The sequence below is a fragment of the Argopecten irradians genome, chromosome 10 (genome assembly GCF_041381155.1).
Source record: "Argopecten irradians isolate NY chromosome 10, Ai_NY, whole genome shotgun sequence".
NCBI lineage: Eukaryota > Metazoa > Mollusca > Bivalvia > Pectinida > Pectinidae > Argopecten > Argopecten irradians.
In genome coordinates, this window is record NC_091143.1 from 1,251,318 (window position 1) to 1,269,560 (window position 18,243).

Sequence of the window (18,243 nt, forward strand, 5' to 3'; positions counted from 1 at the left end):
AGATATATTTCAATGTATTCTGTACCTCATCAGAAATCAACACAGAGGTTAGATATATTTCAATGTATTCTGTACCTCATCAGAAATCAACACAGAGGTTAGATATATTTCAATGTATTCTGTACCTCATCAGAAATCAACACAGAGGTTAGATATATTTCAATGTATTCTGTACCTCATCAGAAATCAACACAGAGGTTAGATATATTTCAATGTATTCTACCTCATCAGAAATCAACACAGAGGTTAGATATATTTCAATGTATTCTATACCTCATCAGAAATCAACACAGAGGTTAGATATATTTCAATTTATTCTACCTTATCAGAAATCAACACAGAGATTAGATATATTTCAATTTATTCTATACCTCATCAGAAATCAACAGAGAGGTAAGATATATTTCAATGTATTCTGTACCTCATCAGAAATGAACACAGAAGTTAGATATATTTCAATGTATTCTGTACCTCATCAGAAATCAACACAGAGGTTAGATGTATTTCAATGTATTCTACCTTATCAGAAATCAACACAGAATACATATACGACTGTTTTTCAAAATCAAGTAGTTTACTTTGGTTCGATAAAATAGGTCAGTAATCCCTTAAATCTGTATTTCATCGTTTTCTGTCTTTCTCATATTAACATGTCACGATTCAGCAGTGTTATGTGTAAAATGGGATAAAATGTTTTATTTACCGTTAAACGCTTTGTGTTAATGGATACGCGGTCTATCTCGAAAACATTCTTTGGCTTTAAGTCAATGTGATATGATAAATCATGATTATTGTATTAGCTACTTCTTCAAACAATGTTGCATTATTGATTAAATCACATCCATGACAAGGCTCTGGCATTGAATTTTCTGATGTTGAAAAGAGTACTACAGACATTTTACAAAGATTATTTCAAATATCCTCTTTCTTCATTATGAAATAAACAAATTACGCAATTATATTCCTAATGCAACACAGACAGAATATATCGTATGCACACGAAATGATATCATTTCCTTCAATATAATTGGTAAACGTTATTACGAAATATGATCACGCGATGAACGCTGTGAAAAGGCCAATCCATGCTTTTTATACTAATAACGTATTTGACACGACATATTTTACTCATAATCAATGTGACATCACATAGATGTTATCATTTATGTAAACAACACTTATTTAGCATATACAAATAAAATGTTGATAATCTTAATTGGTCCACACACACAGAATTCATCGGTAACAGCAGAAATTATCCTAGAATTTAAGTTCTTTTATATGAACCTTGTGTTCCTGACGTTCAATCAGAACTAAAGTTTTTTGTCCTGTATGAGTAGTCTCCCTTGCAATAGTGTTTTCGGGCATTTGTTTTATTGCGAAACATGTAATTAAATGTTTAATTCTCGAATAACTTGTTTTTAACGTGTAATAAATGTTTACCGATCAAATAACTTGTTGGGTTTTTTTACATTCACTTAAAGCTTTTGGAAATCAAATCATGTTTCAAACCAAATTAAATGAAATAATAAATGTTCTATACCATTTTTCTTGACTTTGAACCAAGCAGTTAGGCTGTATGACACATAATTCATTGGCTGATTTAGAAAGAATATAACATATAGTGGACCATAGAAATCAAACTATATACAAAAGTGCATAGTGTTTTTTAATATTAATCTTATTACATATAATAACGCTACTAATAATTTACAAGCAGCTATAAGGCCTAACATCAATAGATATGATGACTTAGTACAAACATACATTAGACATGAGCAAAGCTTGAGATTTGGCGTTCCTGAACTTTTGATTATAATTTTACATAAATATTATTTACAATAATTACATGTAGATGTAACACAAATGGTTCCATTTTGAAATCATTATCTAGTAATTATCCATTCCCAATTTTGCAAAAAAAAAATTAGATTTTCAGCTACCAAATTTTGTATGTTTAGCAATTTTGAATATTATTAAAAACATATTTGATGTGATAATTGAAGATATACAAATACGGCGATGTTTTTTTTTTCTTCAGACATATGTTTCATAGATAGGACGCCATCAATAACTGAACACATTTGACAGTTTGAGCATTTTTAGTCACATATATTGTAAAATATTTATTTATGTGATTCACATCATTTTTCACATAATAACAAATCAATATAACAAAAGTCTTGTTTAAGATCCTAAGATCCAGATGTTAGGATATTGAAGGAACTGAAATTATCCGTAACAGTTATGAAACATTAAACTAGCAATAACTACTATGTGAAATACATATATATTTGATATATGTACATGAATGGAAGACGCAAGCATTATATATACAAACTCTTGTATGTGTGGAATGTTAAAACAATCTATATACTAAGTCGTATACACGTGATAAACAGGCTACCAGCACAGCAATTACTATCAAAGAATACGTCAGATTATTTCCAACAATTTAATTGTCATGAATCTTACGAATCATAATTAATATCTTCCGGAATGACAGCGTCTAATCAAGATTTTTCATCCTCTTTCTCTTTGATTTCCAATTTTTTAAAACAAAAATAAAGATATAATTTATCAAATAGTAGAAATCAGTGTTTCATTAATATATATTACAATAATTTGTTTATATTTTAATACCAGTTGTAATACAATCATTTTATCTATAAAAAGATATCAACAAATAATGATTATATGTATCGCCTTCTCTTCTTGAGAAAAAAATTGCTCTCATCTTCTTAAGAATTTCTCCTGAGATTTGTATGCTTATTGGTTTATTCTTTAGCAGCTACATTGTAATTAGTATATCTTCCTGCTTTATACCTTACAATATATCTAATACAAATGACAAAAAAACGAATATCTATAATGTTTCATACGTTATCATTTCTTTTTCATTGGCGTTTTGTTTGGCAAGATCAAATTCTTATTCATCGCGACAAGTTAAATGTCAAACTATACATATGTTCCAGAGAGTATAGACTAGATATAGGTCTGGACTGTGATTGGTCCATTTATAATTATATTGTAAATGTTATAAATCCTATTGAAAAAAAAAATCATGTCATTTCGAAGATACATTTTCGGGACGCCGTTGGAATGGTTTTAAAATTTAACGTTAATGAATGCATTCAATGATAGGACCTAAAGACTTAACAATTTGCGGTCAAAAATTACATAAAAAAATTCTAGAAAACTATGAAAGTAATCGACGATTGTAACCCAACCCCATCATTCCCTGTCTGCGAATCTACTGTGCTTTTCTTTGACGTGACATGCATAGAAAAAAAGACATATACTTATCTGAAATATAATTCAAGCTTTCTACTAAATACTTCAATCAGGAATTATCTAGTTACTATATAAAGGCAAATGCATTTCACTTATACCGGTGCACGTTTTCTCTGTGATCCATCAAGAAGCCGATAGGAATCTATCCTAAGTCACATAACTGTCTATGGAATGTGATGAGTATCTTCTCTCTGAGCGGGATAAAGAGGTTTCACCTGAGAAAGGTAATCTCCCACGCCAATTTATTGAGAACAGAAGTACAACAGAATAGTCCACAATCCGATTTAACGGAGTGTTCAGTATACCTGTCACTCCATATCCACAGGTTTACGGTAATGTGGTCTTGGCACCTGTCAGTGTTCACGTCTGTAGACTTTATCTATTAAGTTCTGGACCAATGTATATCCAAACCCATTTACACTTATTATAGCTGCTTCTGCTTCTGATTCCCGACACTTTCTCAGTACATGTCATGCTTTTTAGGAGCCCTGATTGATGATTGAGTTTAAATGGGTCTTTGAGACTTCGCAATTCAAGAACATATCGCCTCTAATCCCTCACAAAATGAAACTCTGTGAGCATCATGATATACCTTTGATATGAGCAGTATGATATCGTGTTGTCTGTCTTGCTGTAGAAGTTCAGGCTCACAACATATGGAGGAAGTCCAACTTTACACTCTTTTGATGTTAATATGATGGTAAAATTGGAAAATAAGTCCCAGTTAATAGATGCTGCAGAGTATAATGACAATGATATGAGCATGAGTCAGTCCGTCGGTGCTATAAGTCCCATTGTTCTGTTCCCTCAATGATATTCCCTAGAGGTCTGAAAGCAAAAAAATAAGAAACATTATCATTATATTATATATATGGCCCATTGCTCAGTTCCCTCCATGATATTCCTTAGAAGTCTAAAAGCAAAAAATAGAAACATTACCATTATATATATAGCCCATTGCTGAATACCAAATAGACTATTGACTAATCCACACCCCCATTGGGCCAGGTATTCTAATACTAGATGTACAAACATGATGTGTGTAGATTTACTCTGTACACTATTGTAGGTATAATATTAATGTGTCGGAAAAGATTCATGTGAAATTGTTGCCGTCATTTTGTCATCATAATTGATTGTATTACATATAGTTTTCTTACTGATGACACTGCGTCAAGACATTAAGGACCTTGATGTCGTGACGTAATGCAAATTCTTTAAAACGTACAACGTTAGGCAATTGAGTACTGTAGAAAGTGTAAGGTTTAGTAGAAGTTAAGTTGCTGGGTAGAAAGTGAATGGTTTAGCAGGAGTTAGGTTGTTGGATACTGGCGTTTAACATTAGGACGACTACACGGTAAAACATACATTATAGATGATTTATAGATGTTCTACATTGTAGCGTATTTCGCTCTCAGCGGGAGGTCGAACCAAAGTAAGCGACTGATCAATATATGAGCCCTGTATAATTTAGTCCCGCTGTAGAAGGTACTGGCATGCTGATTCTTACGCTAGCTAGTTCCATAACCTAGATATAATCGAGGCTTGGATTACCGCAATAAATTAAAACGGTCCGACATACATCAGTCCGATTATGTTGAGTGTTCCTCGACGTTACGTAATGGTGCTACCGGCAGAAATTTGTAATTTACAATTGAGAAATCCATAAAGTTTTACTTTTATTAGATATTTTATAGAATTTGTTCAAACAACGAACATTATCGGTGTGATTTCCATTTATGCATTGAAGGAAAAGCATTTAGTTAATGATATATCGATCTCGTTCACTCGATATATTTAAGTACAATATAGCTGCTTTTATAACAGCATTTAGCGTAGGTTTAACATTTCGCTGAGGAGCAAACGGGTTTCAGATTTACGGCAGATATTTTTTAATAGTGAAACAGTTATATATTTATATTTAAAAACTATGATTTCGTAAATAGTGCTAAAATATTGCTTTCAACTGACGTCATCCTTGAAGGACTTATACAGAATATGAAGATGTAAACGCCTATATTAAATACCTACAACTGAAAACATGCTCAGCTACATGTTCTACTAAGTATATATTAATTCAATCTTAAGACAAGCATTTCCATTTGATCAATACAATAATTTGAACTCTTAACGTAAAACATGACGTCACTAAACGCAAAATCGCCTTTAATTAGCAAATATAACGCCGTAAAAGATTTTGAGGGAGACAAAGTCCCTTGAATTTTTTAATTTCAATGGTTAAGGTTGAATTAGATGTATTAGGCTACACATCGCCATATTTACACAGATTACCAAGTTGTTATTTGGTGTTTTACTCGAGACTGTAGGTATCCGTGATATAGCTGGATCATTATTGTTACAAAGTGTGTGGTTTATTGAAATTTGGTTGTGTCAGCACCAGTTAACTGATTCTAAAATTGAATATTATGGACAAACAAATAGCAACAACCTGTTCCGGAAATTTACCTCTTAGGTACCCGGATCAAGCTTTCGGCGTGTTTCTTCAATCGATTCTTTGGCAGCTATATGCACATAAAGTGCTTATTGACATTTGTTAGTTTCTCACAGCAAAATAATAAAATACATGTCAGAATTATGACCAAAATAAATTAAACATCGACATCGTCTGTACCTGTGTTGTCCATGTAATCACTAAATCAACAGCTATTAGCACATTGAAATTACTACACCCCGGCCAGTGTTTACCAAGGCCAGGTTTTATACGAGTCACACGACTAAATCAATTCCTGTAATTATCAAACATCCGCCGGTAAACAACGCTAAAATCACAAAATGATACCAACTGATATCATCCGTTCGACATTTTCTCTTGGGTTTAGTATCCAAACACTTGGAAGTAATAAAGTACTGACATAACAATAAAAAGGGAATGAAGTTAAAACACGGAGTAATCACCCATTCCGATATAGCATGACGGTTGTCACAAAAATGGTTCAAACTACAAATTGACGTCATCGTATTAACGATCAGGGTACATCTAAAGTATATCATTTCAACTACCTTCAGAAATCACATCCATAATCGTGAATAGTATTAAAGTGTTTCTATTCATGTCTTTTTGCTTATATTTATGACACAAATGTCATTAATGTTCATTAAGAAAGTACATGTGGTATTAATGTTATCTCCACACTGATTATCACAGTGCAAACAATTTACAGCATTCAGTTTTATAGATATTCAACTTTTTTTTTTTTAATATTTCATGACAAATGTTTACGAATAAAGCAAATATTTCAGCGCTAAAGAGCGCTTATCAGTCTCAATAATTTCAAGCCTTTTTCCCGTAAAATGTGTTGCGTTAAGTGTTATCTAATCGCTTATATTTTAAGACAAACTTCAATGTTAAAAAGTCATTATGCAACTAATTGACCAAACAACAATTACTAAAGTAATGGTTTGTATAAACAACAATTACTAAAGTAATGGTTTGTATATACAACAATTACTTAAGTAATGGTTTGTATAAACAACAATTACTAAAGTAATGGTTTGTAAATTTCACAACTGAAACCATCTTATTAAACAACATTGATTAAAGTAATCGTTTGTAACTTTTCCCCCCACTCAAACCATAATTTCAAACAACATTGATTAAAGTAATGGTTTGTACCTTTTCCCACTCAAACCATCTTATCAAACAACATTGAGTAACGGTTTGTAATTTTTCCAACTCAAACCATCTTATCAAACAACATTGAGTAACGGTTTGTAATTTTTCCCACTCAAACCATCTTATCAGACAACATTGACTAACGGTTTGTAATTTTTCTCACTCAAACCATCTTATCAAACAACATTGACTAAAGTAATTGTTTATAATTTCCCCACTGAAACCAACTTATCGTGCGTCATAATTAACATGTTTATCGATCACGTGACTGTTTCTGTAGCACGCGCCCGGATACCTGGCAGGTGAAAACAAGATTGTACATTTTAAATGTAACGTGAAAAAGGATGGAGTCGTATATCAAGCGTTATCGTAAGCGGGTATAAAATCGATCTCAACTTTGGTATTTTGTTTAATAGTCGATATAGAGCCGTGCCTTAATATGAGTGAACTAACCATAGTGACAGACTCGTGTTCAATCGTACAGCAATATACACCCGTAATGAAAGATTTACATTCAGTCTTTTTTTTTATAGTAAAAATACCAGTAGTTAAATATTCGTTTTCGATCTTACTGTTACACTAAAATCCCAATAGTTAAAGATTCGTATTCGATCTTACTGTTACAGTAAAATACCAGTAGTTAAAGATTCGTATTCGATCTTACTGTTACAGTAAAATACCAGTAGTTAAAGATTCGTATTCGATCTTACTGTTACAGTAAAATACCAGTAGTGTTAAAGATTCGTATTCGATCTTACTGTTACAGTAAAATACCAGTAGTTAAAGATTCGTATTCGATCTTACTGTTACAGTAAAATACCAGTAGTTAAAGATTCGTATTCGATCTTACTGTTACACTAAAATACCAGTAGTTAAATATTCGTTTCGATCTTACTGTTACACTAAAATCCCAAAGTTAAAGATTCGTTATTCGATCTTACTGTTACACTAAAAATCCCAATAATTAAAGATTCGTATTCGATCTTACTGTTACACTAAAATCCCAATAATTAAAGATTCGTATTCGATCTTACTGTTACAGTAAAATACCAGTAGTTAAAGATTCGTATTCGATCTTACTGTTACAGTAAAATACCAGTAGTTAAAGATTCGTATTCGATCTTACTGTTACAATAAAATACCAGTAGTTAAAGATTCGTATTCGATCTTACTGTTACAGTAAAATACCAGTAGTTAATTAACGATTCGTATTCGATCTTACTGTTACAGTAAAATACCAGTAGTTAAAGATTCGTATTCGATCTTACTGTTACAGTAAAATACCAGTAGTTAAAGATTCGTATTCGATCTTACTGTTACAGTAAAATACCAGTAGTTAAAGATTCGTATTCGATCTTACTGTTACAGTAAAATGCTAGACGGTAAGGATACTATAGACCAAAAGCTTAAAAAATCGTGTTGTCAGCAGTACAGCGTGACCGTGATTAAACGCCGTGATGATCACGTGACAAATGAATATGTTTATGTCAGTTTATTGTCATTAAAACACAACATAAAAATCACATCGATATCGAGGCTAAGAGAAATAACAAAAAATAAAATACAACATAAAAATCACATCGATATCTAGGCTAATAGAAATAACAGAAAATAAAACACAACATAAAAATCACATCGATATCTAGGCTAAAAGAAATAACAAAAAATAAAACACAATATAAAAATCACATCGATACCGAGGCTAACAGAAATAACAGAAAATAAAACACAACATAAAAATCACATCGATATCGAGGCTAAAAGAAATAACAGAAAATAAAACACAACATAAAAATCACATAGATATCTAGGCTAATAGAAATAACAGAAAATAAAACACAACATAAAAATCACATCGATATCTCGGCTAAAAAATTAACAGAAAATAGAAACACAACATAAAAATCACATAAATATCTAGGCTAATAGAAATAACAGAAAATAAAACACAACATAAAAATCACATCGATATCTCGGCTAAAAGAAATAACAGAAAATAGAAACACAACATAAAAATCACATCGATATCGAGGCTAAAAGAAATAACAGAAAATAAAACACAGCATAAAAATCACATCGATATCGAGGCTAAAAGAAATAACAGAAAATAAAACACAACATAAAAATCACATCGATATCGAGGCTAAAAGAAATAAACAGAAAATAGAAACACTACAATAGGTTAATGTATCAGATGTGAAGTGATAACATGCTCATTATATACATCAATGTTCCGTGTACATGTAAGAACATGGATAACAACAGATATGTTGGTGAAATCATGAAATGAATATAACAAAATAGTTTGATTTGCTCTTATATAGGTCAACGTCTTCACTTTAGCTGATATTAACATACTACGTCCACTTAATGCCATAGAAATCAGAAGATCATAGATTAAATACAACATATTACACTAGTCACGAGTGTTTAAATTATTGTTCATCATACATAATATATTTCACGACCCCAAAAATTAATTAATTAATTTCTACAGCTTGTGGGAAATGACCAGGGGATTACTAACGGCTTCTGATAGCTATGACAACCAGTGGACGTAATGATACAAACCTAGAGAGATAGACCATTAATCTATCACCGAAATCTCAAAGAACCTGTCCCAGTCATACAATGAGGGGAATGATGCCTTCAGGGATGGCTTGGTTATACAGAGTGGTCTAATACACTTTTATCTGTCCTCCCACCCAAATGTTCTGTAATTCTGTAATAAGTATGTGTGTTGCTTCGCTAGAGGTCTACAGCCTACAGTCTGATCAATTCAGAGCAAGGTTTTAATATAATTGGTAACAGTAATATGAAACCTCCAAGCAATTTCGTTTTATTTTCTGGTTTATTCGACGTTTAAATGATGCTTTTCGCCATTTTTCTTAAAGTGCAAGAGTGAAATAACTTCAGCAAGGTTGTTTGAATATTTGACCGTGTTGCAGTACAATTCTGTAGGTACAAAATTCTGTAGGTACAATTCTGTAGGTACAATTTTGTAGGTACAATTCTGTAGGTATAATTCTGTAGGAATTCTGTAAGTACAATTCTGTAGGTACAATTCTGTAGGTACAAAATTTTGTAGGCACAATTCTGTAGGTACAATTTTGTAGGTACAATTCTGTAGTCTTTAGGTACAATTCTGTAGGTATAATTCTGTACAATTCTGTAGGTACAATTCTGCAGGTACAATTTTGTAGGTACAATTCTGTAGGTATAATTCTGTAGGTATAATTCTGTAGGTACAATTCTGTAGCAACATCTATTGCCTGACATTGTTATTTACATTTTCACCTTTTTTCTAAAACCCAAACGTGTATAAAAATACTTACGAGCATTGCATTTTGCTGACAGTGAAGAGACGCAGGAGGTAGCCTCGATCCTGGTTCGGTAGCTGTGACGTCGGGACGAGAAGGTACTGACCGGGATCTAGAAAGAATCGGCCGGAAGTCTCGCGATACTCCGCATAAGTTTCTTCGTTTTCAGGCATAAGTGGATCAGTTCTGTCAAAAAACATCTTGTTCAGTACTCCAGTCGGCCGGTTAAACAACTGCAAGACAAATTCAGAATAGATTAAATACATTTAACTGTATCTTTATGTCATTACCAACTGGACCAACATAATTAAACCACAAAGATGATAATAAATTAATAAATCAAGTATATTGTCGTTATCATACGTGTTAAGCAAATTATCAGCAAATGGGTTAGACATATGCGACTTAACATATTTATCTAAACCGTATCTCAGTTTGAATGACCTACCTGGAAAAGTTTGAATGACCTACCTGGAAAAGTTTGAATGACCTACCTGGAAAAGTTTGAATGACCTACCTGGAAAAGTTTGAATGACCTACCTGGAAAAGTTTGAATGACCTACCTGGAAAACTTCGAATCCTATTGCATAGAGCCCTATCCCTTGTAGTTTATCCTGGCGGCGGTATACTTGTAGTAGGGACACCACCAGTGGAAGACGACCATTAAACCTCCGCTGGACACTCACTGTAACGTCACAAAGGTTTCAGTAAATAACATATTCACAAAAATAGACACTTCATAGCCATGTCTATTGAATTGTTGTAGGATTCTTTATGCAATCAAAGATAAATGTAAACGAGCGATTGATAGGTATAGACTAGATTTAATGTTCAGCAATCCATAGTCAGGACGTTAGTTGATTTGGATACATGGCATAGAATAAACATAGGATTTTTACAGTTTATTTCTATAATGCAATAAACAAAATATGAAAGTGATGTGGAAATAAAATAGATAGTAATAATAAAAAGAAACATTCAAACATTCATAAAATAAAAAAAATGAAAGACGCGGAATTACACCAGTACATCCGACAATTGTTAATGATTGATTCTATGAAACATCTGTACTTGTTTTATATAGCACTATACATATCATTAGTATTTCACATTTTTTGTCTTAGTTTGTAGACTGTATTGTTTTTTAATTCCATTTAATAAACAGAAATAAAACTTGTAATACAACTAGATACACTCACAAAACCTAATTTACGCTAAAATATCCTTGATGTACGGTCTAATTACTAAACAACATATTGACGTGATATCTACAGTAGGTTTTTTTCCTGTGAATGTTTTGGTGGTAAATGTTTTACATCAGTAATAAAGGAGATCGATTACTACAAACAAATATAGCTCGTGCAGACATCATCAGAAACAATGAGTGCGTGACCTTGCTGTCCACTCCTATTACACGTGTAGCTGTTATTGTATGTGGAACCATAATATAAACAGGACGTTTTAATAAGCCTTTGATCTAAATTAGTACGGAGTTAGGATATTAGGTGGAATACAATAGGAAACAGACAAAATAATAAAAAATAACTGCTAATGATTGATTCCTTAAAACATCTTTACTTGTTTTATGTAACATCATACACAGATCATAAGTATTTCACATTTTTGTCTAAGTTTGTAGACTGTTTATTTTTTTAAATTCCACTTGATATACAGAAAAAAAATCTTAATAAGCTTTTGTTCCAAATTAGTAAGGAGTTAGGATATTAGGTGAAATACTATAGGAGACAGAAGAAAAAAAACCAGATTTATACATCAAACTCATGTAATGCTAATGGGTGTTTTTCCTTTTTCACATAGCATGTCATCATGTCGTCTTGTCATTTTGGTGTACTCACCATCTGGATGGAGGTTTATTATATACTGTGGGTTAGAATGAAATGTCTCGCACTCTAACCAGCCACCAGCGTTCAGATTGGATCTCCAGCCTCCTCTGATGCTCACCTGGTACTCTGAAAAATCATCATCAAAACAGTGTCAATTGACTCTACAAATATATTATTTTTGACGTAGATGTGACGGCTGTCGAGAATAAGTGACCTCCAATATTTGGTCACCTCCTTTGTATGGAGTCTGCTGGTTTGACAGACAATTGTAAATATTTCAAATAAATCCTCACTCCTTCACCACAAATTCGATCTCGACATACAAAAGAATATCATGTATATCAGGTAATATTGGAACTTTCTTTTAGTACTGAAGTAATCAAGGATCACGATAGGTCGATATTTATTCTACATTTAGATTGATTTATTGTTTCTCTTGATTGTGAAGTAAATAACTGGATTGGTCTCTGTGTCAGATCTACCGCTATCGCTGTACAATCAAACAATCACTACCGGTTGTTTTACTGATTGTTATAGTTCATAGTTCAGCAAAAATGTAATAGAAAACAGTTCGTCACTCACGTAATGTCACAGATTCTTCACACTACTTCTACTGTTGGCAGATATGATTAATTTTCTAAGTTACAGTAATCTATACTGAACTCACCGGTCTTACAAAGAAGTATCGAACGTGCCGTGTTCAGTTCATATAAGGGAAATAAAGAATGTGTCGGTCGTTTGGGGACCGTTACTGATGACGTCAATCGTCACCATGGTAACCAGGTAGATGGTCCAAAGATGTATTAAGATTGGTTTGTATTTATTGATACTCCGAGAAATGTCATTTTTTATTTCAATCATGTTGACAACAGTAAGATATTGTCATTGCTAATAATAACATCAACCTCATAAATAGACAAATTTATCTTTTGACCAGGTATCATTTTAAAGCATCATTCTTAATATGTTTTGAGTTTATGAAGTCATAGGCAAAAAGCGTCAGGACATTCTTTTCGCATCTAAGAAAAAGATTGTTCGTCCGTTTTTTGTCTATGATTTCATTAACCAAAAAGATATTGAAAATGATGTTTATGATTGAATAACTTTTTTAATTAGGCATTACAATCAGTGCTTTGATTTACACTTAAACAAACTGACTTGGGGTGCTTTCTCAATAGTAAGGTTTGGTCAATGACTGTGGCGCTTTTAAAATTTGCCTCGAAAACATCCTTCATGTATGACATCATAATAATCCACTTAGAATTATTTCAGACACAAGTTGTTGTTATTATTGTCTATAATGAATGGGAGCAAAGGTTTAGGATCTTACCCGCCTTGTCACTGATGCCATCATGGTCAAAGTCCGGGGACAGGTTACAGATTATCATATTACAGTATTCCCGTCTGAAGTCCCTGAAGTTCATCCAGAACTCGCCGTCATCTTGTGTGGTCAGCTCTAGGTCCTGTTTTATGTCGTCTATCACACGGTCCCACTCATCACTCCTGTTAAAAAGACAATGCTGAAATATTTGGTTCTGTAAATATAAATTCTGATTATCCACTTATCTCTCACATACATCTGACCAGTCTGATCCAATCATGTATTTCTACTCTCCAATCAGGTCACTTCCTCAGATCAAATTACTAAATACTACGGGTTTTTATTCCATTTCAAAATATTTTTATTAAATGTTTTTCTGGATCGGGCAGCAGGGATAGCTTATATAAACCCTCTCCACATGATTGCATGTATGTATTACAAAATGTTTATATACAATTTAGAAACATATTACATCTTTTAAAGCATATTTGCACTGGACTAGATCTATAAAATAACATTAAATCATTTTTTAGGATTAACACAAATCATACGTAATACTGAAAATACTAATAAATAGTTATTTACATATATAATTAGAAGATATTACCTATAGCGATGAATAACATGTATATCTTCCTGTTATATTAAACTTCAATCAATAGCGGTATTAATTGATAAGTATTTGCTTAATCAAAAGATTCTGATTTCAGCTTAACTGGATTCTGATCATGATTATAGCTTATAACTTATAACATAAAACTCAAAATTTAATCTAAATCTCTCCATGTCACTCTCACTCCGGATATTCATTCTAACTGGGCAGCACTAAAATGTCCATAGTGTTTTACCACTAAGTGCCTACCCAGTCACAAATATACGGAGTATGAGCAACATTGAGGAAGTAAACAATTATATGTATGTATATATATATTCATTTTACATTCAATTCATAAAGAAAAGGGATTAATCAGTTTTTCACACTCATGCTTTCATCTGTCTTAGAGCCAATATATGATACAGTAAAGCGTAAAGTAGAAGTAAATATAGTGTCAATGCAGTTTGATTATCAATATATTAAATTACTTCAAAATTAAAATTAATAATAGCTTTAAAGTCTTCCTGTTGATTCAATGTATTTCTGAATGTATGCACACATTGCAGAATTTAGCTCATGACTGAGGTTATTACTTCCCCTTGTTAGCAAGTTAATATTATTTATCAGATGTAGATGAATGTTTAAGTTGGAATTTAAATTAAGATTTAGTTGGATATGTACTAAGTAATACGTGTGTCATTGAACCATCCAACTACGCTTTTGTCTAACATGTGCCACTTATTCAATAAACAATGTCCTCACCATTCCCACTCTGTATATATTGTAATATTCACTCACCCGTCTGACCACGCCCACCCTGTATATATTATAATATTCACTTAATTTATTGTATTCATTCACCCGTATGACCACGCCCACCTTGTAATTAAATATATTCACTCACCCGTATGACAACGCCCATCTTGTAATTTATTATATTCACTCACCCGTCTGACCACGCCCACCCTGTATATATTATAATATTCACTTAATTTATTGTATTCATTCACCCGTATGACCACGCCCACCTTGTAATTAATTATATTCACTCACCCGTATGACAACGCCCATCTTGTAATTTATTATATTCACTCACCCGTCTGACCACGCCCACCCTGTATATATTATAATATTCACTTAATTTATTATATTCACTCACCCGTCTGAACACGCCCACCTTGTAATTAATTTTATTCACTCATCCGTCTGACCATGCCCACCCTGTATATATTATAACATTCCCTTAATGTACCCGTGTAAGTACGACCACTCTATATATTATACTATTTACTCACCCATCTGACCACGCCCCGTTCCATTCTGTATCACCCCATGGGTTACGGACACGGATGAGCTTTGCTGTTGTGTCCAAGTAAGGGATCTCCTCTACACCTGTAATCACATACGAGTGATTTGACACCATTCCTTTCTTTTCTCGCTCCGTGCGCCCCTCTTTATCCTGAAAAATAGATTAGAGTAGTATTTTACGTCGATTTTGTATCACCAAAATGGTTCGTATATCTTGTTGATAATTGCTTTTGCGATATGAATGTATCTAATTTGGATCGAATGACTTGTGTTATTAACTTTATAGCACTTGAAACACAAATCAGATCGAACATCCATTGCTCTAGTAATTTCCAAAACTGAATGAGAATTTTGTTATTATTCTTTTTTTATTCATTCTTATATTTTATTTGTCATCTATAAATGAGTATTTCATTAGTAAAACACTGAAATTAATTCATTATTTGGTATAAAGAATCAACTGTGCTCTATATATTAAAGAAAACAATTGTCATGTATTCTATGAAATTTGGACAATGCGAACATGACTTACCACACTAAGACAGCCAATGACAGCTCCACATTGATAAGCTGCCCGGATGAGATAGAAGTCCTGCTCCCGTAAATCGGTTGGGTTGTACCATTCGGCGAGACCCCCAGTCAAGTCGGTAAACGCATCAGCTTCAAACCCGTACTCCAACGCCTCGTAGGACTTATTTAATCTGTGAAGACGAAATAATATAGATACAGAGGAACAAATAATGCATCTATAAAACAAATAAATGAAAAAGTAACAACTGAAAAAATTAACGGAAAAAAACCAAAAGAGAACAGTACTCTCCAAGAATTGATTATTGCAAATAAGGAGAAATAAGGTTGATTCAGGGGAATTCCTAGGGAAGGATTAGGGTGGCAAAAAGTAAAATTGAATGCTTAATGATATCTTATTTTTGATCAAATGTCTGATAGTCGATTGGAAATGATCAAGAATTTACGCTGTCAATTTTTTCGATAATATCCTGTTCTTGTCTAATAAGGTCCTGGGTGATTTGCTTGACCAGTGAGTGACTTGTAGTGACCACATTAAGTGTTTAATGTCCCTACAGGAACAAAACATACTTATAACAGACATTATTCCGACCGTTATCACTTTGCGGCACTGTCATAATTCAATATAAGCTTTATAATAATGTTATATTTCTCATTTCCATGGCAACATTGCGGTTTGTGGTACAGACATGTGTCAGTAATTGCTCTGAAGGACAAATATCCCAGATAATGGTAAATTATGTATGATCTTTCTCCACCACTTCAACCCAACAGAGGGCAAACCAAATATGAGATCAAAAGGTCAAATCCCTTTTGGAGGTGAGTACCGTCAACTATCACACGTTAGACAACTCGCTGGCCTTGCAGTCCAGGCTCGACGGGTCCACGCCGGATGATCTAGCTGTAGCAAGTGTAATGTGATATACCGTATTTCGCTAACTTTCCATTCGTTTTGCATTTGCTCTCGAATAGAAAAACCTCATATTTTGATGATGTACCCGATTAAAATTCTAGCATGAAGTAATTTATTTTGATTTTCTTGTACTTTTTATTATCCACCAATGCATATTTCTAACATTAAATACTGTAAGGTCGATTTGGTTTTTACATTTACATCGGGACTTTCGTCATATACCTTTGCTGTATAAAACAATAACATTCAGAATAAGGGTCATTATTTAAGGATTAAAGTCTCTTTCTGGTGGTTCTATCGAAGGATAAAGTTGAGTAGGGTATCGATATTTGGAATGGACCGCGAAGCAGCGGTCCATGAAACAAATATCGATACCCTACTCAACTTTATCCTTCGATAGAACCACCAGAAAGAGACTTTAATCCTTATATTTACAGTCTTAACTATTATTTTCATAGCTCAAAATTTACCCTTAATAGTGTTTGTGGCATTTATAAGACTAAAATTGAATTATATCGTTTGGTTCCGACAGGCATTTGGAACAGCCACTCGAAGTGGCGGAAATTCCCGCCAATTTATCAATGAACATACAAATAAAATGAGTTCCGTCTGATGAAGCATATATCTGGGGTTTTCCCGGTATGAAACTATAAATCGTTTTATTTACCTGTTGTTAAAAACACCATGATGCAAAGCAGTTTGGTTTTAATCTTTTGCTTCGTATGATTACACACGCTTACACAATTCATAACGTGGCAGGATATTTAACGTAGTTGTGACGCGGCGTCCGATTCAAACCGCCTGTGTCAAGGAGGTGTGACAAACAGAGAGTTTCTTCAATTTTGTGATCACTTGAGTTCTACTTAATCAGTTCACGTTTGAAATTTCTTGAAAATACGGATGTTTACATAGTTCCATGTCATTATTTCCGGATTTTGGAGATTCAAATGTATCGGACGTCGTTTCGAGGAACATGTACAAACACAGGTAGGCCCACTACTGTAAACGTTTACCGCTCTCAAAATGTTAGCTTATATTTATATTGTTGTTTCAAACACTTCAATAAATATTAGAGATATCTATTACAAGTATTGTAAAGCTACAATTGTAGGATTCCGTTTCATTGATATTTCGAAACACCCAAACGTACATTGTAAGGCCTACTCTCGCCGATTCACAGTAGATAACGTACAGGACTTGTCTGTCCCCCGAGATGAACAAAAATGCATTGTCGTGCTAGGTCGTTTTGGTTAAACTTATCCAACTCAAAGACTGATGATGTCCTTACATATCTTATCCATTCGCGTACAACCAAAGATGTTAAAAATACAAATAGGATGTAGATCTAGGCTACATGTTGTAGCGAACAACACAGACTCACCGACACACAACATGTAAACATTGCGACGTCATCGGAATGTGCAAAACTGTACATTGTACAACATTGTTTATTTATCATACGCACGGAAGCATTGCTCAAAGAGGT

The 18,243-nt window shown here is 33.1% G+C and overlaps 1 protein-coding gene across 1 annotated transcript in view; it reads right to left on the reverse strand.

Moving 5' to 3' along the window:
- Positions 1-18,243, reverse strand: part of LOC138332869 (calpain-2 catalytic subunit-like) — a 45,353-nt gene that overhangs the window by 16 nt on the left and 27,094 nt on the right. The window contains exons 5-11 of the mRNA XM_069280850.1: positions 15,849-16,017; positions 15,304-15,467; positions 13,423-13,595; positions 12,105-12,218; positions 10,812-10,933; positions 10,264-10,481; positions 1-4,122 (exon numbers count right to left, since the gene is read on the reverse strand). The exon at positions 1-4,122 is cut by the window's left edge and continues 16 nt beyond it. Of these exons, the coding sequence (XP_069136951.1) occupies positions 4,077-4,122; positions 10,264-10,481; positions 10,812-10,933; positions 12,105-12,218; positions 13,423-13,595; positions 15,304-15,467; positions 15,849-16,017 (1,006 nt within the window). The 3' untranslated portion in view covers positions 1-4,076. The remainder of the gene's footprint in view (positions 4,123-10,263; positions 10,482-10,811; positions 10,934-12,104; positions 12,219-13,422; positions 13,596-15,303; positions 15,468-15,848; positions 16,018-18,243) is intronic.